The sequence below is a fragment of the Sceloporus occidentalis genome, unplaced genomic scaffold (assembly GCF_023333645.1).
Source record: "Sceloporus occidentalis isolate IW3139 unplaced genomic scaffold, rSceOcc1.0.p SCAF_5, whole genome shotgun sequence".
Lineage (NCBI taxonomy): Eukaryota > Metazoa > Chordata > Lepidosauria > Squamata > Phrynosomatidae > Sceloporus > Sceloporus occidentalis.
In genome coordinates, this window is record NW_028316985.1 from 34,352,497 (window position 1) to 34,376,250 (window position 23,754).

The window sequence follows — 23,754 nt, forward strand, 5'->3', positions numbered from 1 at the left end:
CATGCCAAACCAAAAAACAGGCCGGTCGCTGTTGTATTTGCCATTTCTGGTATGGTTGTGAAAGCTAGACAGTGAAGAAAACTGACAGGAAGAAAATCAACTCATTTGAAATGTGGTGCTGGAGATACTGTGGCCTGTTTATAAGAAATGGGTCCTAGAGCAAATCAAGCCTGAACTCTCCCTAAAAGCCAAGATGCCTAAACTGAGACTGTCGTACTTTGGCGTGATTCACTGGAAAAGACAATAATGCTTGATAAAGTGAAAGGCAGTAGAAAAAAGAGGAAGACTGCATTCCAGATAGGTAGATTCAATCAAGAAAGCCATAGCCCTGAGTCTGCAAGAACTGAGCAGGGCTGTTGATGACAGAGTGACTTGCAGGTCTCCCATTCAAAGGGTCACCATACACTTGAAGTCAGTTTGGTGGCAGTTAACAACAATCTTTCATAATTCTATCCTATCATGTTTAAACAGCAGGTTTTATGGGACTAACCTGAGGAGTGTTCAGGGTGCCCATCAGACAGGGGTGATCCTTCTCCAGCATGCCTATGGTCCAAATGGGCATTCTTATAGTGAGCCTGGATTGCAGCAGCTCCACCTGCTTCTCCATCAGCTTGGCCATCATTTTCACCCTGGGCAGCCTTGCCATTTTTTCGCCGACGTGGCTGATACTTGTAATCAGGATGGTCCTTCTTGTGCTGCATCCGCAGCCGCTCGGCTTCTTCAATGAAGGGTCGCTTGTCACTTTCATTCAACAGTCTTAAAGAGATCAGAGAGAGAGAGAGTTGGGAGCAGGGGACGGAAGTGGGTGATAGGTTTGTCAAAGGAGGAAGCCACAAAATATCCAGGCCATATAAACAGACAACTTCCAAAAGAGACAATCTCATATTACCACAGAATTGAAGAAAAGAGGGAGAAGATATAATCTGAAATTTGACTTCCTCATGCTGCTGGTCAATCTCCTTTAAGCCATCTAGCAGTGTGAACTACCAATTGTGTGAGCAGCCACATTTTTCTTAGTCCAGAGAGAGTTACACTCTCAGATAATCAGTAGGCATGATGAGCAGAATGCAGTTCAGTGCACCAGAAAAGTTATTTGCTGTAGGTACCATTTTATTTAGCCTTTGCCAACATGAAAAAACTGGTGGTTGCGAACAGGCAGATTATTTGGAAGTGTGTGTGGTTTCCTCCAAATGAAGTCTATTAATTTTCAGTATATGTTGTCCACTGAAATTCTAAGAGTGTGTAATTTCTTTTGTGTGGTTCAACAGAATAATATGACATATTTTGTGAAGATGTGGCATATTCCATACTTTGTTCACTAGGGTTTAGGCAGCTGTATAATTTGGAAAATGCCTCTAATAATCCCAAATGTTGCACATATTTATAAGGCACCGTGTGTTCTAACCTCAGTTGCTCCTGTTTAACAGGGACTGCTTTATATTATGCTGTTTTGGACAAGTAAATAAAAATACAGCGCAGCCTTGTAGCATTTTCCATGAAAGCCACTATAGAAATGTAAAATCAGTCTGGTAATATTAGGCATTTTCTCCAGTCAGGACTGGATTTTGCTGCTCATCTCATTCATTAGACACGGGCTGGAAGAAATCATGTATCTTTTTGTTTCCGACTCTTGTTTTTATTCCTTTTCACTGTATGTCAAGCATTGCTGGCCAGCCAGTGTAATTGAAGTAATTTTCTACTGGATCTTAAAAACTCTACTCAATTTTTATGACGCTATAGTCAAAATTTTTGTTCTCAACTATTAGAAAATTAGTTATAACCCAAGGGGTGAGGAAAGGAGAAAATATATTACTACATGTTTTACAATTCACTTTTTTTCTTCAAGGATACATACTTTTCTCCTCTGGTTTTACTCTCACAACCACCTTTAAGCTGAACTCTCATCTTGCTCCCCCCTCCCCCCGCCAAATAATGCGAAGAGAGGGCAACACTGCTCCCCAAATGACTGTGGCGTTCACCTGCATCCCTTCAAAACCCCGGAACTCAGCAGAAGAGAAGGCACAAGTGGAGTGAGGCTCAGTGGGCAAAGAAATAGAAATCTCAGGGTTTTTTAAAAAAATACTCTTTAAATTTTTTTTTTTTTAAAAGCACCACTTCTTACAAAATTTTCACTTGAATCACAGGAAACTACGTAAATCTAAATACATTTGGGCTGTGATTATGATGCTATAATTGACAGATATAATTTTAATTTTGCTAGTTGTTTATCCCACAACTATTGCCATTATATTCAGTGATATATGGAAATTACGATTTATGAGTAACATAACTACAAAAAACATTACTAAGGATATGGTATGGTATGGTATGGTATGGTATGGTATGGTATGAGTTCAAGGGAAGTAACACCATGAGTTACTGCACTGGGTGACGTCAATCCTAGTGATGCCACTGAGTTGAGAGAGTGTGGATTGCCCAGTGTGCCCCATAGGGATTACAGAGCTCCCTAGTTCTGACCACATCACTTATATATAAGAAGGCTTTTCTGCTAAGTGTCACATCCCCTCTCAGTGTGCTCATTCCTTTTTGTGGGGTAGTAGAATAAACTTCCAAATGGAGATAATATATTTTGGCTGCTGAGAGGGTGATTAAGATGCTGCCCCCCACCTCCATTCCACACACAGAAGCCAGCTGGGTGGACAGTTCCATTTTTCTTCAACACTAGTGGCAAAAGGAATTGCCTTCTTCTACACAGGAGGGCAGTAGGCTACTTTAGGGGATGCATGCCAGGCTGCATGGCACACACTATTCCAACTTCTTACCATTCCCAAACATCTTAATATCTGAAGCCTCAGGCAGTCACAACGTTCAGTTTAGTGGTAGGGCTGTCACAACCTCTAGTGAGTACTTCAATAGCTTTTACCACACTATCTGTATTATACTTTTATTCCATATTGTCCATCCATGCCCAGAAAAAAAAATTTGGCCCAAATGTTAATACTGTATCCCCAGTAGTTTACGTGTGTTCAGTGGAAACTACGGCGCGTTACAGACGGCCCAGAAGGGGCAGTCTCGCGCCGCTGCTAGTTGCTGCATCCAGGAACCGCAGCATCCAAACGGCGCAGTTCCCGGATGCAGCAAAGAAGGAGCGCAAAAATTGTGCTCCTTCCTGGGCCCCGGAAGAGACGCCGCGAGGCGCTAGTCACGCACTCGCGGTGTCACTTCTGCTGCGTGATGTGTGGACACAGAGTGTTTGCTACGTCAAAATGGCGGCGCTCATCTGTATGCGCCGCCGCCATTTTGACGTAGTCATTACGTGCGAGGGGCAAGGCACGTCAGGAAGCGCCGCCCCTCGCACGTAATGACAGTGCGATGATGGCGCCTCATGGGCCCGTCTGTAACGAGCCTACCACTCTCTTTCACTTGTCTCTTTTTCCAAAGGAGGCAGAAGCCTCTGGGTCAATGGGAGTATGAAAAACCCATGAAGCAGGATCTTTTCAATTAACCAGTTTGTCATTTACAGTTGGCCCTCTGTATCCACTGATTCTTTATCCATGGATTCAAGTATTCACAGCTAGAAATACACACACACACACACACACACACAGAATATATATATATATATATATATATATATATATATATATCTCCAAAAAGCAAAACTTTTGTATGAGGATCACCATTTTACTATGCCAGGGACTTGAGTGTCCATGGATTTTGGTATCCACTGAGGATCACCATTTTACTATGCCATTGTATTTAATGGGACTAGAGCATCCATGGATTTTGGTATCCACTAGGGATCCTGGAACCAAACCCCAGTGGATACCAAGGGGCCTGTATTACTGTTAATTTTGTTTTGGGGTTGACTCTGAGACTTAATTCACATATTCAAATAGCCCATTAAACTGTTGCCAAACTTTCTCTGTGGTCCCACTTCTCATAAGAGCCATGGAAGACGTTATTTTCACATGCATGCTGTGTCTGGGAGGGGAGGGAATAGAAAGGGAATGCTAAAGAAAATTTTCTCCATGAAATTTGTGCAGCTGTTAAAGCAATCTGTGAGGGGGAAAAGGTGCAGTGAAAGTTGTTCAAGCCAACAGAGGACCTAGCAATAGTTTATAATGTGAGAGATGCTTCTGCACCTTTACAGAAGGGCCGGCCCAGTAGTTCATGTGTTAATCTTTAGTCTTGCTCTCATGTGTAGACTTTCTATCTGTGGAGATATCAAGCCTATATATACAAAATGATAGGCTATTATAACCAATACTTATACAATCAAAAGGTAGTAAACTTCACTTATCATATAAATAATGCTCCAGAGATGGGAACCAGAGGCTTCAACCTTGGTATCTGTTCCGGAATAGCAAGGTTCAACCTTGGAATATGTGAAGCAGCAATTTAATAACTTTAGTTGATAGATTAATCCATGGATTGATAGATTAATCAGCTAAAGAAGTCTTCCCGAAGATGGTACACTCCAGACGTGTTGAACTTAAACTCCTGTCATCCTCAGCCAGCATGGCCAAGGTTTAGCTTTCTAGCCTGAAGGACACAAGATTAATCTGTGTGAAGATGCAGGTTAATAACAAATTGGTTTATTTGTTCTGAGATGTTACACAAATAGGAATGGAATGAGAAAATATTAGAAATGACCATTCACTCAAACTGCTTATGTTTATGAAATTATAAATTTTATAATTCCATAAATTTTATAAATTATAAAATTACATGCTTTCCAATAGCTATCTGCCTAACTATCTTTCATTTGTTTTTAATGACTTGTTTTTCGGACAACTTTGGCTACCAAAGTGGTTTGCAATAAAAATGCCCAGTACAATGATCACTGTTGTATTGTTGAGATATGCCTTCAAGTTGTTTCCAAGTTATGGTGGCCCTAAGGTTTTTCTTAACAAGATTTGTCCAGAGTGGGTTTGCCATTGCCTTCCCCTGGAGCTGAGAGAGTGTGACTTATCTAAGGTCACCCAGTTGGTTTCCATGGCCAAGTCAGAATTTGAACCCTGGTTTCCAGGGCCGTAGACCAACATTTACACTCCTTCACCACATTGGTTCCTCATAATCACTATGCAAAGGTATCTATAAGACAGGCCCTATGGGGCGCCATCATGATGTGCGAGGGGTGGCACTTTCAGACGCCCCTCGCACGTGATGAGGGTGTCAAAATGGCGGTGCCCTGTACATATGGGCACTGCCATTTTGATGTGACATACGCCTAGCCCTCGTGATGCCACAAATGCGCCATTGGCGCCTTGCGGCATCACAACCACACCGCAGAAAGAACCTGCTTTTTGTGGGTTGTTTTTGCTGTGCGAGGGAGCCGTGCGGTTTGTCCGCTGTAGCTCCCTCGCGCAGCAAACCAGAGCAATGGGAGACCGCCCTTTTTGGGCGGTCTGTATCCCGCCTATGTCAGTCTCTACAGGGACTAAGCAGTTTCTAGCTTAAAATATATTAAATGGGTATCTCTTCTAAAGTCATTTTATTTACATTTGACTGAGTGACTAATACTTGAAAACACACGATTAATCAGCTAAACGTTACTTGATACATTGTCAGCCAGATTAATAGTAAAGAGTCCCCATGGACAGCATTTCTTGCCCTCACTATTGAATAACCCAACCTTCTCTAAAAATAAATAGGATGCTGAGTATGAGCTAGATAGACTTTTTACAACGATATAGTGAGCAGGAAACATATATCTTCAAAACTTGCATTCTTGTAGACAGGAATGAATACTTTTTCCATTTTTCTCCCCACTGTAAAAAAGTTCTCAAAAATTAAGCAAGTCCATTTTCTGTTTGTGACTTATTCTACATTTTTTTAAAAAATGCATACATAGCTATATTGTGCAGAAAATGGCATGTTTTCCATATATGAAATTTGTTTTCTATGCAAACAACATCTATGTGATTTTACACACATAATAAGTCTGCAAATTGTAAAGATTTTCTGCAAGTCTAGGAAGTATGCAAAGTGCCCAGGAGTCTCCTTGTTAAAGTATTTCAATTCTTGGGAAACACATTTGTCATCCATTATTCCATTTTTTAAAACAATATTCTTTCCATACCTAATAGTGAGTGTTTCCAGAGTTCAGCAACCCTTGTTTAAGATACATCTGTACACATCCTCAAGTATACAATTTAGTATATTCTGTCTGTACATTTATGATCTGTGTAATGTTTCACCCTTCCAGTCTTGGTGTTTCCTTTTATTCTGCATATTGTTCTCTTCTGTCTTGTAACACTGAGGAATTATTAGTTGGCCAATGCCCATACTTTTCATCCTGACTTTAGGTTCTAGTATACCCACCAAAATCTAAACTGACAGAGCTTCTGCATATTTATGCAAGTGAATGAGGTTCTTATATTAATGAAATAAACCTTTTTGTAGAGTCTAAGACCAGAAACGTGAAGAGACAATAGGAGTTACTGGCTGGAATGATAAATGATAAGCAGTTGATAGAGAAGGTAAAGGCAGATTCAAGACTTAAACTTGCATTTGCACTGCAGAAATAATCCAGTTTGACATCACTTTTACTGCCATGGTTCAATGCTATGGAATTCTGGGAACTGTAGTTTGTTGTGGCACCAGAGCGCTCTGACAGAGAAGGATAAAAGTCTAGCAAAAGTACAATTTCCAAAATTCCATAGCACTGAGCCATACCTGTTAAAGTGGCATTAAACTGGATTATTTCTGCAGTGTGGATGTAGCCAGAGTCTCCTTTTTTTTCAGCCATCATATAGGATGACCTGCACTGGAGCTTCTTATGGTGTTGACCTAACTTCACACCAGGCAGTGCTGAGTGGGTCACCACCATCCGCCACATAACTACATTCCAGTATTGCCTTAATCCAGCAGATTAAAACAATAGTGCCTCCATGAGTTCAACACCAGCTTTCCTGTCTCTCTTCCTGATCACATATCTCTCACACAAATGCCCCCAAGAATGATCAGCCCTGATATTAGTTATTAGGGAACTTGTCCCTTGCAAGCTGTTTGACTTATTCTGCCCTTGCACGAACTAATACATACATAAAGCAAACAAAATGGATTCCATAAATGCATCCTTATCTACCTATTTTCAAGCTTGAAAAGTTATTTTTCTGGCCCATAACTCTCAGAATTTCCCTAGCCATCATTGTGAAAGGCCGTGCTGTCTGAGGAATTCTGGGGGCTGATGTCCAAAAAAGTAACTTTTCCCTTTCCATGTTCTAACCTAATTATGCTGCATCTTCCCAACAAAATGCAACTAGGAAGCACTATATGTGTATTGTTATGGAAATATATTTTACAGAAAAAAATGTGTTCTAGGAAAACATGCCTTTTTCATCAACTGTCTCTGCTCCATCTTGGCATTGAATCACAGCATTCTGATTTCTTTAGTCTCTCCTTCAGATTTCAGGTAGGTATTATAAGTGAGTATCTGCCACACACCTGCACCCGCACCTCCACTGACCCAACCCTATCTTTGTCTTCTCGTTCTACATCTCCTGGCTTCCTCTTTTTCTTCCCAGGGATCAGAACTCCAAATCAGCTTTAGCAAAGTGAAACTGGTATAAGCAGGCAGAGGCTGGGAGATTTGCAGGATTTAGATTTCACTCATTTCCTGCCTGGACATCCCCCCTACTTCATGACCTTTCAGGCAAAGGAATTTTTCTATGGACATACAAAAAGAAAAAGGAAAGAACAGATTGGCATGTAAAGCCATTGGTCTTAAATCAGCTTTAACTCAGCCTTCTATCCCTCACTGCCCCAAATATGGACTGCTTGGTGGTGTCTACGAACCAGTTTTACAGTCAGAGAAAGTCCAGATCTGTGTGTTGCAGTTCTGTAATGTATCTAGTCTATTGGGTATGCCTTTGTTCACTGCAGTGATACGGCTGAACGGTTACGCTTACTCATCCCTCTTTATTCACTGGTATCAGGGGCAGCCAAGTCAGTAAGATAAGAGGGGCTTAGTCATTGCTCATCCAGAGAGTCACAGAACTGGGCAATGTTACTTTTTTGGACTAGATCTTCCAATATCCTCCACAGGCCATGCTGGCTCGAGGATTCTGAGTGTTTGAGTCTACTGACAAGAATTTCCCAAGTTTCGGAACATAATGATGAAAATTCATCAGGGGATGGTCACAGGGTAGAGGGCATTTGATCATAAGTTCATATGGATGCACACAGATATGTACCAACAGAGATGTTGCAACGATGACTGTATTATGCCAGTGGAAAATTTTCCAACATTGATTGTGCTGAAAAATCACAGATTTCTGTAATGTCATAGTGTATATGCCAGTCAACTTTCTCATGGCTAGATCATTTATTTCCTCTTGAACCAAGAGAGGGCCCTTCACATACCCAAATCAGGCAAAGGAACTGAGTCATCTGTTACGCATCATATTTTGCCAGATACAGAAAACACTTAAAAGGGACCACCAGTACGAGACGGATGAATTTAGACTTATCAAGAGACCCAGTGTTATCCATTAGCAGGTGTTGGTAGACATAATTTCTTCCCCCATGATAGGTTTTAAAGGAACAACAACAAAAAAAATCTCATGGCACCTTAAAGAGTAACTTATTTTGTCTGTAAGGCAAAAGCATTTGTTGGTCTTGCTGCAACAGACTAACATCACTACCATCATCCCCATGGAGTTTATATATATATATATATATATATATATATATATATATATATATCCACCCTACATCATGGGATCTCTGGGCAGAGTAGAACTAAAATCCATGTAACAATTTATAATCTAAAACAATGAAAACAATTTAAAGTCTAAAAGCAATTAATTTAACAATGCTAGGATATTACCAATTGTAAAAAATATATTGGGAGGGTTGTGTATGCAAACATTTCATATTTAAATTAATGGTTACAGACTGTACATTTGACATTTCACTGGCATTTGACTTCACTGTTTACATTTCCCCCTCGTTTCATGTACATTTGTTCATCTGATAAAACGATTCCATTCCACCAAAGCTTATGCTGTAATTTGTCATTTTGAAGGAACCACAAGACTCTTCATTGCTTTTGGTGAGGGAACAGTATTGGGAAAGGCGTTCACTACTTATGTCACATGTTTGGAGTCTTTGCTCTGGCATTGAAAATCAGATTTTCGGGTTGAGACCTTGCATGACAAGCTTAAATTGCTGAAACTCCCTCTTCATCAAAACTATTAAATTGATAAATTAATGTTGTTGTTATGCTCCCTCAAGTCAGTCCCCTCTTACAGGTAAGAGTGACTTGGCAAGGATGAAGTGCAAAATCTTTCCTAAAGGTACTGCTGAGCTGGGCAATCTATTGTCCTCCAGATATTATTGAATTAGAACATTTGGGCATGCTACCTGCAGCTGATAGATGAGTCCAAGATCTAAAGGAGCACAGTGTCTTCATTCCTGCCAGTGTGTAAAATTCATTTGTTCTAAAATAATATCAAGCACTTTCTAATCAATTTTCCCCTTCAAAAATATTAACTTATCTCCCATGTGGGTGCCCAGTCTGTGTGCACTGAGCCAAGGGGTTGTTCTTGGGATGGTACACATTTTTCGTCAATTAAAGCACAACAGTTGGCAATATGTTGTTGTTGTTGTTGTTAGCTGCCTTCAAGTCAGTTTTGACTTATGAAGACCCATAATAAGAGATCTTTCCAAGTTAATCCATCCTCAACAGCTCTGCTCAGATATTGCATACTCAGGGCTGTGGCTTCATTGATTGAGTCTATCAGGAATGCATTCCTCCTCTTTTCCTTCATCTTACTAATCATTATTGTCTCTTCTAGTGAATCATGTCTTCTCATAATATGGCCAAAGTATGACAGCCTCAGTTTAAGTTGTCTTGCCTTCCAGGTAGAGTTGAGGCCTAATTTGTTCATGTATTGGTCTTTTCAGCTGTCCACGCTACCAATGAACTCTTTTCCAGCTCCATTTTTCAAATGAGTTTATTTTCTTCCTACCAGTTTTCTTCATGAGTCAGCTTTCACATCCATGCATAGAAATAAGAAATACGATGGCATAGACCATCCTGACTTTATCCAGGATCTTACCTAGTTCCTTCATAGCTGCCCTTCTAAGTCCTAGTCTTCTTCTGATTTCTTAATTGCAGCAGTCTCCACTCTGATTAATGACTGAGCCAAGGTATGGGCAATCTTGAACTATTTCAATGGAGTTTATCACACGGAAGGAGTTTCTCTTAATTTTGAATGAAAAGAAAGTGGGGCCAGAACTCATTCACGTGAATTCTGTAGTTCAGCGAATTTACGTGAATTCGAATTGCATTCAAACTGACTTCCCATTGTCTGAAAATAGCTTACCATTGCCCGAAATTGCGTGTGGTAGTCTATCACGCAATAACGTGAAACCCCATGATTGCGTTCGGACTGACTTCCCATTGCCCGAAATTGCATGTGGTAGTCTATCACGCAATAACGTTAAACCCCATGATTGCGTTCAGATTGCCATTGGATTATACTTCCAATTTTCCTTGTCTGATAACATTCAATGTCTTCAGTGTCTACTTTAAAGTTATGTAAATCATCTGTAGTAATTCTTTTTGTTTTCTTATGATCAAGTGTAAATCTGCCTTTGCACTTTTCTTCCTTGACTTTAATAATTGTTCCGTCTGCTATTTTGTGCTAGTAGTATATTGTCATCTGCATATCTTATATTGTTGATGCTCCTTCCTCTAATTTCAGTGCCTTCTTCCTCTTAATTTAATCCTGTTTTGTGTATAATATTTCAAGCATATCCATTAAATAGGTTTTAATAGTTGTATGGTTTTAATAGTTTTTAATTGTAATTTTAGTAGTTTTATCATCTGATAATGATTGTAATATGTTATGTTTTATTTTGAATTGATTTGTTTTGTTCTGTTGTACATCGCTTTGATCTATTTTGGAAAAGCGGTCTATAAATAAACTGTATTATTATTATTATTATTATTATTATTATTATTATTATTATATAAGTAGGGTGATAATGCAGTCTTGTTTGACCCTCTTGCCAACTGGAAACCATTCCATTTCTCCATATTCTGTTCTAACATTAGCTTCTTGTCCTGAGAACATGATATGCATCAGGATAATCAAATGTTGTGCCACACTCATTTCTTTAAGAATGATTCATAGCTTTTCATGATAAATACAATCAAAAGTTTTGCTATAATCTATAAAACACAGGCTGATTTTCTTTTGAAATTCTTTGGTACTCTCCATTATGTAGCATATGTTTGCAATATTATTCCTAGCACCTCTTCCTTTCCTTAATCCAGTTTTGACAGCTGGTATTTATGACTCCTTATATGGTAAGTCTGTTGTAGAATTTTGAACACTGCTTTGTTTGCATGGGAAATTAATGCCATCATTCTGGGGTTATTGCAATCCCTGGTGTCCCCCTTCTTAGCGACTGGAATGTATATTGAGCATTTCTAATCTGTGGGCCATCATTTTGTTTTCCATATCTGTTGACAGATTAGAGTAGATTCTGTCTCTGTATGCCATCTATTCCTGATTATTTGTTTCTCCCAAGTGCTTCAGAGTGCAGTTTCCACTTCACTTTCTAAAATTTGAAGTTGGTCTTCATGTGGTTCTTCTTCAAATGAATCTGTCATCCTTTCATCTCTTTTATATAATTCTTCCAAGTATTGTTTCTATCATCTTTTTATGTCTACTTGGTCATATAATGTGTTTGTTCCCCTGCTGGTCATAGAGCATCTCCATTCTTGGCTTAAATTGCATTTTGATTTTTCGGATCTTGTGAAAGAGGTCTCTTGTTCTTCCTCTTTTGTTTCCAGTTTCTGTTTTTCTGCATTGGGTATTATAATAATTCTTCTTATCCCTGTGCATAAATAATCGAACAGTTGTATTTAGGGTTCTGACTCGATTTTTGCCGCCTTTCACTTTTGCTTCTCTTCTGTCCTTTACTGCTTGAAGAGTTTCATCAGTTTCATTGAGGCTTCTATTTCTTTTTGGCTACAGTGTCTTTCAGCATTCCAGCTAGGCTTAATAGTGCAAATCTCCCCACACACAAACATTGTCTTTAAATTCTTTGGGGATTTCTTCAGATTGTATTTCAGTATGATAGTTGGCTTAGTATTATTCTTTAACTTTACTCTAACTTTTGGTATTAGTAGCTCATAGTCTTTGCTACAATCTGCTCCTGGTCTTGTTTTTGTAGAGAAAATGGAGTGTCTTTAGCTTCTTCTTCCAAAGACATAGTCTGTTTGATTTCTATATTGTCCATGAAGTGATGTGCATGTATACAGTTGTTTCTTGGGTTGTTTGAAGAATGTTTGTGATGTACAAACTATTGGCCTCACAAAGTTCAGACAGTTAGTCTCCTGCCTCATTTCTTGATCCTAGGCCAAATTTTCCTACAATCCTTGACTCTGTTCCATTTCCTATTTTTGCATTCCAGTGGCCTATGATTAACAGGAAGTCCTGTTTTGCAAACTTGTAAACATGGCACAGATTGTTCTTGCAGAAACATCATTGGCATCTGATGTGCCCAACCTAGGGTGTTATTTCTGTTAGGGAAACTAATGCCTCCTCTCCCTTTCACATCCATGAGTTTGCCAGAATCTTTTGTTAAAATTATGCTTTGTTTTAAGGCTTAAAAAACTTGTTTAGAGGTTGTGTGCTCTTCCTACCTTGTGGAGAGAAGTAATGTGCAGTGTGGTATTGAAAAGTGAGAGAAAGCAATAAACAGTGAAAAGTTTGCACTTCCACCATCTACTTACATTGTTTTATATTTGTTATGAATGGACAGAATACTAAGTTATTGTTTGGGCAAATATTGCAGAATGGATCAAATATGACAGTGATACTGAGTTGCAAATTGTGTAGAAAGCCTTTGAGGGCATATCTGCTGACCTGAAGTACTAACTAATAATTCCTGCTTCCTTAAGAGCATAATTCTGTAAGGAGGCTACAATTCTCTGAAAAGGCGATACTTCTTTGCCACATTAGAGTTCCCTGTAATCTCTGGTGAAGCCTTAAATTGGCATAAAACTACAACATGTATGTCATATACAGATAATTTATCCAATAACATGTTACTGTTAAGATTATCAAAAACATTAATTATTACTAGAACAAATAGATCCTTAGGACTGTTAAGGGAATGGCATAAAAATTCTACTAAAATGCTCTAAAATGTAATTTTAGAAGTAACTGGAACACATCAAAGACACTGCAGCAAGAAAGTAATGTTCCAGTCATTACATTACTGTTGACATTCAGTTTCATTATGCTTTCATTGCAAGAATTAAAAAAGGGAACACATGACAGGTAAGAAATTATGGTCATCACTTAACTTGCAAGGTATAATTGTGGATAAGTCCTCAATTTAGCATCTCCTTGTAATCAGTTTGTTATTGACATCCCTACAATTTCTGGATGTGCACATTGGGAAGTAAGGTACGTCAGAGAATATTTTTAATGTACTTTTTTTCATGTCATAAGTTCATATAATTAGTGATGGATACATCTCAGAATTTCCCTCCTTTTACCCTTTTTGCAGCAACTGCTACTCCTCAGGGACCTGTTCTATGGAAAATCTTTCTTCTGCCTGGAATTTGTTATTCAATTTCTAATCCAGGAGAGGGTGCTGTGGACACCAGTATCTTAGTTACTAGGAATCAGCAGAACAAGTTTCCAGATTCCAATAATTTTAATTTTGTCTCCAAAAGGTTGAGGCTGCTGTTACAGGGTTTTCACAGAATACATATACAGTATATGCACCTACTCCCTCATGCATACCAAGGTTTACCACTCTCTTCCATAACACTGCCTACCAACATGTTGTACCTTGCCTCCAGCCTTGAAAAGAGACGGGAAAGAAATAAAAGTTGTTATTATTATTAACCTCACTGAGCATCAGCATCCATCACTATTCTCCCTCCCTAATTCCCTTTGTCTGTCTCTGACTCTTAAAGAATAGGATCCCATCTCTCAAAGGTTTTGCTGGTTAGAACAATCCAGCAGCCCTATAGAAGCTCAAGCCAATTTGGTATCTAACGTGGGTCCAGCAATATACTCCCACAGAGTCTGAGGTGTCAGATGCCACAGATGTCAAATAGAAAAAAGTGGCTAGTTTCAGTTTCAAAAATATCCTAGGGTTCTTTTAACATCTTTCTAAGCAGGCTTCTTTAAATATACCATCATTGTATCCTGGATTCTGTTGATTAGTCCGAACTAAAACTGTTGAATCAATTGTTACATACCTTCCAACATTTAAGAGATGAAAACTGTGTGGCCGAGCAACATCAGAGTATGATCAAGATGGCAACAGTTATGAATGAGGAAGAATGCACAAGCTAGGAAAGGCTGCAGCAGTTTACTTTTGCCTAAGTCTATAGTAAAAGTAATTTACACTCAGTTAATTCAGAAGAGGGGAGAGGAGGGAAGGAAGCAGAATCATGCTCTTCTGCTGCGTCTCCTAGCTTCTGTATGCCTAGTTTTGTACTTTTAATTCATCTTGCAACAATTCAAATAAGTTACAACAAAGAGGGAAAGTGGAGGGAGACAGAGAAACTGGGACATTTTAAAATCAGCTGACAAAATGGGACAACAGAGAATAAATCATGCCTGCTCTGCCAAATCTGGACATTTGTAGGGTATGTTGTTGAGGGGTGCATCAACACATTGGTGAATCCCATTGATTAAATGGGTCTATTTTAATCAGGACTCCACTGATGTTGGCAATGGGAGAGGAGTAATTCCGTTTTCACTGTATAAAAGTCCCCAATGACACATACTTATTAAATGAAACAGCTAATGATTACTAGTATGTTTCAGTCCTACAGGCCAACCTTTCACATTGTCTAATTATGACCACAGCTAAACTACACTGTGTAATACAGATGCTCACCGAGCCAGGAGTCATGAACAGGTCACCAGTGATGAGACAGCAAACGGAAGGAAACAGGCACTCATAAATCAGCCTCCAGTCCCTCTGAATTCTTTTTTAACAATTCAAATATGGCAGAAGTCTGTTGTTACAGCCTTTTGTCTCCATCCATGCACCCTTTCACTGCATTGAGTCATTTCTAAATGAGATTATATGTGTATGTCTTTCATGCTAACAAAATATTCTGCTACCTGAGGTGGAGCAGAAAATGAATTCCCCACCGATCTACCCAAATCAAGGTATATATCCCACTCAACCACAGAAATCCACTGGGTGACCCTGAGAAAGTCAAACTCTCTCAGCCTCAGAGGGAGCCAAAGGCAAACTCCCTCGGAACAAATCTTGCCAAGAAAACCCTGTGACAGGATGTCCTTAGGGTCACCATAATTTGTTAATGACTCAAAGGCACACAACAAAACCAGCAGTGATTAATGTCACCCAAGTTATTTTGGTATATGGGGCAGAAAATCCCACAAGAACCTCCCTGCTCCCTAGCAGTAAAAATAAATAAAGAATTAAATAACCAACAGTTTGCTGTGCTTTCATGACACCTACAGTCTGTTGCCTGAGGCAGCTTCATTGCTCTGATTCATAGTGAGGTTAACCCTAGTAACTAACCCTGACACCCTTCTGGTGGACATGAAAATGCTGCTGTCTGTTCCAATGAAATAGTGATGATGATGATGATGATGATGATGATGATGGATCTAAAATTAGCCAATAGGACTGAATCCAAATTAGATCGGATGTAACCAACTTGTAGCTTATGACAGGTAGATTATTTAATGGTTGTTATTGTGTGCCTTCACGTCATTTCTGATTTATAGCAACCCTAAGGCTGCTATAATTGGGTATTGGGATAATATCATTGGGATTTCTTGGCAGAATTGGTTCAAAAGGGTTTTACTCTTGCCTTTCTTTGAAGCTGAGAGAGTGTGACTTGCCCAGGGTCACCCAGTGGGTTTCCATGGCCAAGCAGGGATTTAAATCCTGGTCTCCCGGAGTCTTAATCCAACACTCAAACCCCTAAGACACGCTAGCGTTCAATTATTTCATTACCACTAGACAATCTAATGTTAAGAAGGGAACCCTGTCTGGAGTAATTTAATAGATTTGTATAGTGCCTTTCATAACATTTTTCCCCTTGGCAAGTTTACAATGCTGATATTTCTAACTTGTCAAAATCAACAGGTAAACTTTGTCAAGAATCGGGCATGATCCAAATACATGTGACTTATCTATCTAGTAGAAATGAAACAAGCTGGAGCTGGTCAGTGCTAGGGTTCAGTGCATAAAAGCCATTCTGAGAAAGATTAGATATAAATGCCACCAATGATAATGTCCTCTGTAGCCCAAAACCTTCTATGGGGTACTTCCCAGCATGATGTGAGGGAGCAGAGGAGTATAACTAAAAGCAAAGTAATTAGAATGATTAATTGCAGCATACAAAAGAAGTTGAGTAGTTACCACTGCAGATGTTACCACACAGGCTAAATCACTTCAAGCTGTCCCCTTATACAACAGATCTCTTAAAAATCTGAGTCACACTGTAAGGGACAAGCACACAATAACCCAGTGGGAGATTCACCATGAAACCAGATAAGGGCCGATTGATGTCTCCCAGAGGTGTGGTTTCATAATGAATTCTGGATGGGATGGACAGAGGTTGAGCGTACTTCACACACACTTGTTTTCCCACGCTAGCAACGTTATCTGTGCCAATGCACTTGATTTTAGTAACAGTATGCAACCTGTTCTCCTACACTGCCAGCTCACAGTGCTGCTACATCTTGGTAAAACAGGAGCAAAAACATAAAGGCAAAGCATGCAAAAAAGGGAAAGGTTTTTGAATATGCATCCATGCAACCAACAATTGGCCATTCTATGTCACTTTCTTGTTTTCTTGAAGCCTGTATAGCAAATTATAGGTAACTGCGAATTATGCAATCGCATGTCAGGACAAAGAGATTTTGCAGCACCTTTGAGACTAATTGAAAAATAGAAATTGATAGTATGAGCTTTTGTAGACTTAAGCCTACTTTCTCAAATGCATCTTAGGAAGTAGGCTCAATTCTATGAAAGCTCATGCTACCAAATTTTGTTTTTCAGATAGTCTCAAAGGCGTTGCAAGATCCCTTTGCATGCTGATCATCCAGACTAATATGGTGATGTCTTTGTTCAATATACCAGGACAGTACACATTGGTCAGGCAATACAGACACACTGCATGTTCTTCTCACATAAAAATATACACATAAACTATGTGCATACAGTTTCCTAAATAAAATATATGTTGTCTAAGAAATTAATTTAGTATGAAATCATTGGCCCTTGATTTTCAGAATCAGTGTGGTTCCATGCCGGAAGAGACCCAATAAAACTCAGCTGAGCTGCTGAACTACTCTGTGAATATGAAGGCAGGAATAGTGAAAAAGGACCTCTTGGGCAACTGTCAGCACATGATCTGTAAAATGGAAATATTAAAGACAATGACCTAAATCCAGTTATTAGGCCCAAATTGCGTAGACCCACTGCATTAACAGAATTTATATTTGGTTTACCAAATTCCCATTGATTCAGTTATCTACTCTAGTTGAAACTAATAACATAGGTGTAAAAAGGGGGATATCCATGATATAGTATGTAAAGTACAAGGAGATAAGGGGCCCCAAACCCTAAAGGCACCAGATCTTGTCTGATCTTGGAAGCTAAGCAGGGTCAGCACTGGTTAGTACTTGGATGGGAAATCACACCAGGTGCTGTATGCTATATTTCAGAGCAGGAAACTGGCCAAACCAGTCTGAATATTCTTCCTTAAAAAAAAACTTATAAAATTCAAGAAGCCACCTTATATCAACAGGCAACTTGAAAGTACATACATGCACAAAGAAAGAAAGAATCTATAATCTTTAAAATAAAACTTAAATGCTGTTAAGTGCTCCCTTTTTTTCCTTTTAAAGTGTGCAATCACAGGACAGAAGGAGTAAGTTGAACAAAATGTACTAACTGCACAATGGCAATTGTAGGCATACTTTGGGTTAGGAGAAGAGAAGCAAGGAGGATTCATAGTTCGCAAAAACAATTTCTTTGAATTTGCTGTCAACAAACCAGACATATCAGTTCTGATTGTTAAGCCTATCACTTTCACCATACTTGTTTCTGTATAGGGACTTAAATAGCCTTAAATCTCTTTTTCTCTCTTGCACTTTTAAGTCAAGACTGGAGATGTTGCTTCTGATTCTGGCAGCTGTTGTTCAAAAAACAATGTTTCCAGTCTGGCTTAAAAGTAGATGGCATGGTCATCCAAAACTCGACAAAACTCTGCTTGCTTTTAATGTAGAAGAGTTGCATTTTGCATTTTGGCCAAATGCGTCTCACATTTACAATTAAAATGTCCTGTATGAAAAAACAACAAGGTGAGATTCAAAATATTAACCATTGGGCGGGGGGGGGGGGGAGGGGGTTGGAGCTATTGATCCATATTTAACTCTGCCTGTACAATACAGGGCAGTTTCATGATTTTACATGAAATTCCCCTCCCCTTCTGTCACTCCCTTTTCTTCTCCTTACTTTAAAATACATTTGTAGTTGGTCCAATCTACAAAAAGAAAAGCATAGCTCACCAACTGAAAACCATCAATTGAAATGGCCTTCAACCATTTAAATCTATGTAAACTTGCTATCCTTTAGCCTGTCCATCTCAAGTGGACCAAAGGAACAATGTGGGAATGATCCACCTAATACCATGCTGCTGTGCAGCCCCTATTCATTCTTAATGAGGCTTGTACAAGAATCCCACCAAAACTCAGAGAAAGGAGTGCCGAAGCTAATTTTTCCTGTTTGTGTGTCTCTCGGGTCAGATCAGAAAATGATCTTGATTTCAAAGTAGTATTTGAGGGCTCAAACACTGCTGTACTGTATTGGAATTTCACAGCAGAATTACCAAGTAAAATCACATTTCAGTTTTTCAGTTAGAGGGCAAAGTGACGGAAAGAGAGAGAGAGAGAAGTCTGAAGTGTATTTTAAGGTAATATTTATTTTAAAATATTTCTGCTGATTTTGAAGTGTTGGCAGCGGGGTATTGAAAAAATGAAGAAAACGTGTACAGCCGTGTTAGCGGGGAGAGACACAAGGAATTCTCTGTTAGCAAAAGCAAATAAGGCAAAGCAAATAAAGACATAAATCAGATTTTAAAAATAAATAAATAAAAAAGAAGGCAGCCATGTTGATTTGGCCCACAGGTCACTGTCATGTGAGCCAGCAGGAAATGTTGTGACTGCTCTTCTGAAGCTAGAAGGAGATTGCCCTACCATTAGGCAAAAGACGGTGGATGCCTTAGGCAGCAGATGTCTGGGAGTGGATATGGGGAGAAGCACCAAATGCCAAAGGACAGAGCTATGTGCAGCACATGGCCTGCTGTGTGCTTCCAAAACAAGCCTCTTGCCCTCAGGTGGAGTAGAGAATGCAGCTCCACTGCCAGTTTTAGTCTGGTTATTTGTGTCCATGGAATTGGAGCACCACCTTGCACTTCAACTTAGGACTGATAAGGTCTTCGGCCAGCACTGAGCCAGAATAATACAGCTGGTCCTCCATATCCACAGATTCTTCATTCGTGGATTCAACCATCTATGGCTTGAAAATATTAAAATATATATATATCAATTCCAAAAAGCGAACCTTGATTTTGCCATTTTATATAAGGGACACCATTTTACTACCCCACTGTATATAAAGGGACTTGAGCATCTTGGTACCCACAAGGGGCAGGGGGTCCAAGAACCCACTGTACTGCAAAAAGTAAATATTGGTTATATGCTATTTTATATAAGGGACACCATTTCACTAGCTATTCTATTTAATGAAACTTGAGCATCCATGGATTTTGGTATCCCCGGAGGTCCTGGAACCAAACCCCAGCAGATACCAAGAGCCCATTGTAGCAAGAATAAGAATAAAAAGAATAGCCATATTAGTCTGGAAATCCAGTATGCTACAAATCTTGCAGCACCTTCGTGATTAACTGAAAGAAAGAAGCTGGTAGCATGAGCTTTCGTAGACACAGACTCAAGCCTACAAAAGGTCATGCTACCAGCTGCTTTCTTGCAGTTAGTTGTAAAGGTGCTACAAGATCCCTTTGCATATTTGTTTTTGTTGTTCTTGTTTTTGTTACTATCCTGCCCTTCCCTAACTAAAAAAATAAACCAAAAACAAAAGTTACAAATATAATTAAACTATGCATAAAATTGAAACCAATTAAAATGTATAATTCTTAAAAACAACAAATCAACAAAACACAGACAGCACAGTTCTGCATTTCCCAATCCACCGGAGATGCCAGCCTTCCAAGGCTTGCTGATTATTTTTTTTAAGTCTTAAGCAGCTTGCAGAAAGCTAGCAAGGAGGGCACCTCTCAGTTCCAGAGCCAAAGAGCAGCCTTTGAGAAAGCCGTTTCCCATTTCCCCACTAAATGTACCAGATATACCTGGGAGGCTGGGAGAGAGAAGGGCCTCCTTCTCAAATTATGTAAGCATGACCAAAGTGATGATGATGATGATGAGGAGGAGGAGGAGGAGGAGGAGGATACACATATCAGAGACCATAATACTAAAAATTCAACATTATCGAGAACTCTGTCAATACATGTTACTATTCACCATGATACAGGAGACATCAGATAGTGTCCAGCTCTTTTGACTCTAGAAATCACAATTAGAAGTCCCATCCTGATTCTGGTGCATGGTGGAATCCTAAGCAAATTTACCCATAAATAAATCCCAGTGTTCAATGAACCTTATTCCCTAGACAGTGAATTGAAGCTCGATTCAGATATAACACTATAATAAGACCACTATAATAAGCCTAATAAGAATTAAATGCAACCATGAGCTGAACAAAATCTAGACCCAAAGCTATCATTGTCACTCCATTTACCATTCACTAATCTGATTAATTCTAGATAGGTTAAAAAGCCACTGGAAACAATCTGACACCATCACTGGGCTTGTAGTTACAGATGTGAATGCTATTCTCTTCTCTGAAAATAGTTGTTGTTTTTGCCTTCCTCTCTATACTGCAGAAATAGATTTATTTTAGATACTCACCTTCTTGTTGTATTTTTCATTATGTAAATTATAATTACTATTATTATTAAGCTTTATTTATAAAGTGCTGTAAATTTACACAGCGCTGCACATACAATCAGCTGAAAAATAGAACAGAATAAAATAAAATAAACTTGCCTATGGCATATGTTCTACAAAAATAATTAAACATAATACATATTAATACAAATTAACATTTAAATAATAAAATATAGCAAACAACAAATAAAAATAAACATAGGATAACAATCATGTGATGTCTGGGAACGTTTCCCTGAACAGTAGTGGCTTTAACTCAGTTTTAAAGCTGGTTAATATTTTGCATTGCTAAATCCTTACACCTTTGTAAAGGCTAAATATTTGTTAAGCTGAAAACTCCCAACAAAAAGGATTTGGGATGGTCTTTTAATGGTTTCTAGCTAATACTGCATAAGAAAGTACATGGAATAAAGACATGTATTATTTGTCTTCATTGCTACTCATTCTGTTCCTTACTTCTAATGTCCTAGTTAGGTACCTAGCCATCACACACAAATATACCTTACAGATACCAGGATAGCTGAAAACAGTTGTCTTTATGTCAGGTTCTTGTTGATAAACAAGTTTATAATTATATCAACAACAGAACTGGACTTTAAAATCTGTAAATGGTCAAGAAAGTCCTTCCCTCCCTCAAATGATTATTTAACAAACTTCAAAAAAAGTGAAATGTGTTGTCATTTTTAAAAAATCAGTAACAAATATTAGATGCCCAGCGATAGAGGTGATTCTTTTTAAAGGTAAATGAAATATTTCAAAGTGTTCCCAACCTAGAACTGAATTAAAATAGCAGAGCCTATTTAGAAGTAAGTCAACTGATTTCTGTAGGACTCTCCTAGAGAAGTGTGGAATGTAGCTCAAACTTATCTGGAGGTAAATAATAATAATAATAATAATAATAATAATAATTAGTTTGGTCTGATTTGGTATAAGGCAACTTCCATTGCTCTTAAATCAGGTAGGTATGAATACAAATAAGATCATGGCCAAGACATTTTGTGGCCCAAGGAAATATAGCAACCTTCAAAACTGCGACATAATCAGTCCTGGTGCATAGTATCCAAACCCGTACAGATTTTTCTGACATAGAAAGCAGAAAAATCCCTTAAACATCTCTCATTTTCTCCAAGGGGCAATACATTAATAGACAATAATAACAGCACAGTAATATGTGACAATATACGAGAAGAACTAACATCTAAAAAGTTTTGCTATCCTTTCATAACTGTAACTGCTACTTGAAATGTCCCCCTTATTCTGCCTAGTGGTAGGTTTTGCACTGATCATGATTATGACTACTACTGCTATGACTGCTGGTGGTGATACTAAAAGCAGTACTAGTGGTAGTAGCAGCATTAGGTGTACTAATGACCATGTGCATTAGTAGAATGCACAAACCCACCAAAATGTTATAAATTCTGGCAAAACATTAACATGAAATAAGGTCAGTCCACAAACTTGCAGATTTTACACAAAAAACACTGTTATCCAAAAATAAGAATAAAATAAATACAAAAATAAGATAGAATGCATACACATTCACAGCAAAATACAACTACATTATCTGAAATAGTTTCACATGGATTGAGAAAAATGTAGATGTGGGAAAGATGAATGAATCAATCCTAACACTTTGGCTGCGTCTGCACTGCAGAAACAATGCACTTTGATACTACTTTAATTGCCAAGCCTTGGGGCTATGGAATTCTTGGATTTGTAGTTTTGTGAGATATTTAGCATTATCTGTCAGAGAGCCCTGGTGCCACAACAAACTACAAATCCAAGGACTCTATAGCACTGAGCCATGGCAGTTAAAGCAGTGTCAGACTGCATTATTTTTGCAGTGCAGATACAGCTGTAGAAGTGTTGTTTGTGGTTGACATTTTATTTCAGCGTTCTATTTTCTTTGAGTTGTTATACAGGAAGAAGAAATGGGAAAGGTATTTGGTGTGATAAAGAAAAAAAATCCCCCATAGGTGCTACTTTCCTTTAGTGAAGAGATAAACTGAGGTTACTGGAAAGGATGAGTCTGGAAATTAGTGTTTTAATGTTTATTCCTGGTTTCTTTAGTTCCATTAAAATAAGGATTCTCTGCCAGACATATCTCAGCTAAAATCAAAGAGGGAAACAGTAGAGATGAATACCACTTTTTTGAAGTTCAGTCTATACAGTATTTTTGTGTGTTGACACAATGAAAAAAAACTTTGGGGTAAAAATGGGGTGTACCTCAGACAGTTTTAGGGAGACAACAAAGACGTATTTCTGTATAGAAAGTTGCCTTATAATGAGAGGGATCAATGATCTATTTAGCTCAGTATGGTCTGTGCTGATCAACTGATAAAATCTCTCCAGGATTTAAAGTCAAAATCTTTCCTCACATGGAATTCTGAGGATCAAAACCTGGAATTTTTTTTTCATGCAAAGCATGTGCTCTTCTACTGAGCCATGGCCCTTGCTGAAACCACTGACTGGAGTTATTCATGAGGAAGGACACAAGGGGCATAAAGTGGAACCCTTGGCCCTACATCACATGTGTGCTGCATTGCTCCCCATAGACAAATTACTCAGCAAAGCTAATCACATGAACTCAGCCTAGCTACTTATTTAGATTCCTGGAGGGAATGATGGTTAGGGTGTGGATAGGAGAAGGACTTTGAAAACAATCAGTGTGGCCAGATCTTGGGATTTCAGTCTCTCTGTTTTGCTTATCATTCCATTTATC

General features: G+C 38.7%; 1 protein-coding gene across 1 annotated transcript in view; it reads right to left on the reverse strand.

Moving 5' to 3' along the window:
- SOX10 (SRY-box transcription factor 10) overlaps positions 1-23,754 on the reverse strand; it is a 31,509-nt gene that overhangs the window by 3,232 nt on the left and 4,523 nt on the right. The window contains exon 3 of the mRNA XM_089526758.1: positions 491-756. Coding sequence (XP_089382884.1) covers positions 491-756 — 266 coding nt within the window. The remainder of the gene's footprint in view (positions 1-490; positions 757-23,754) is intronic.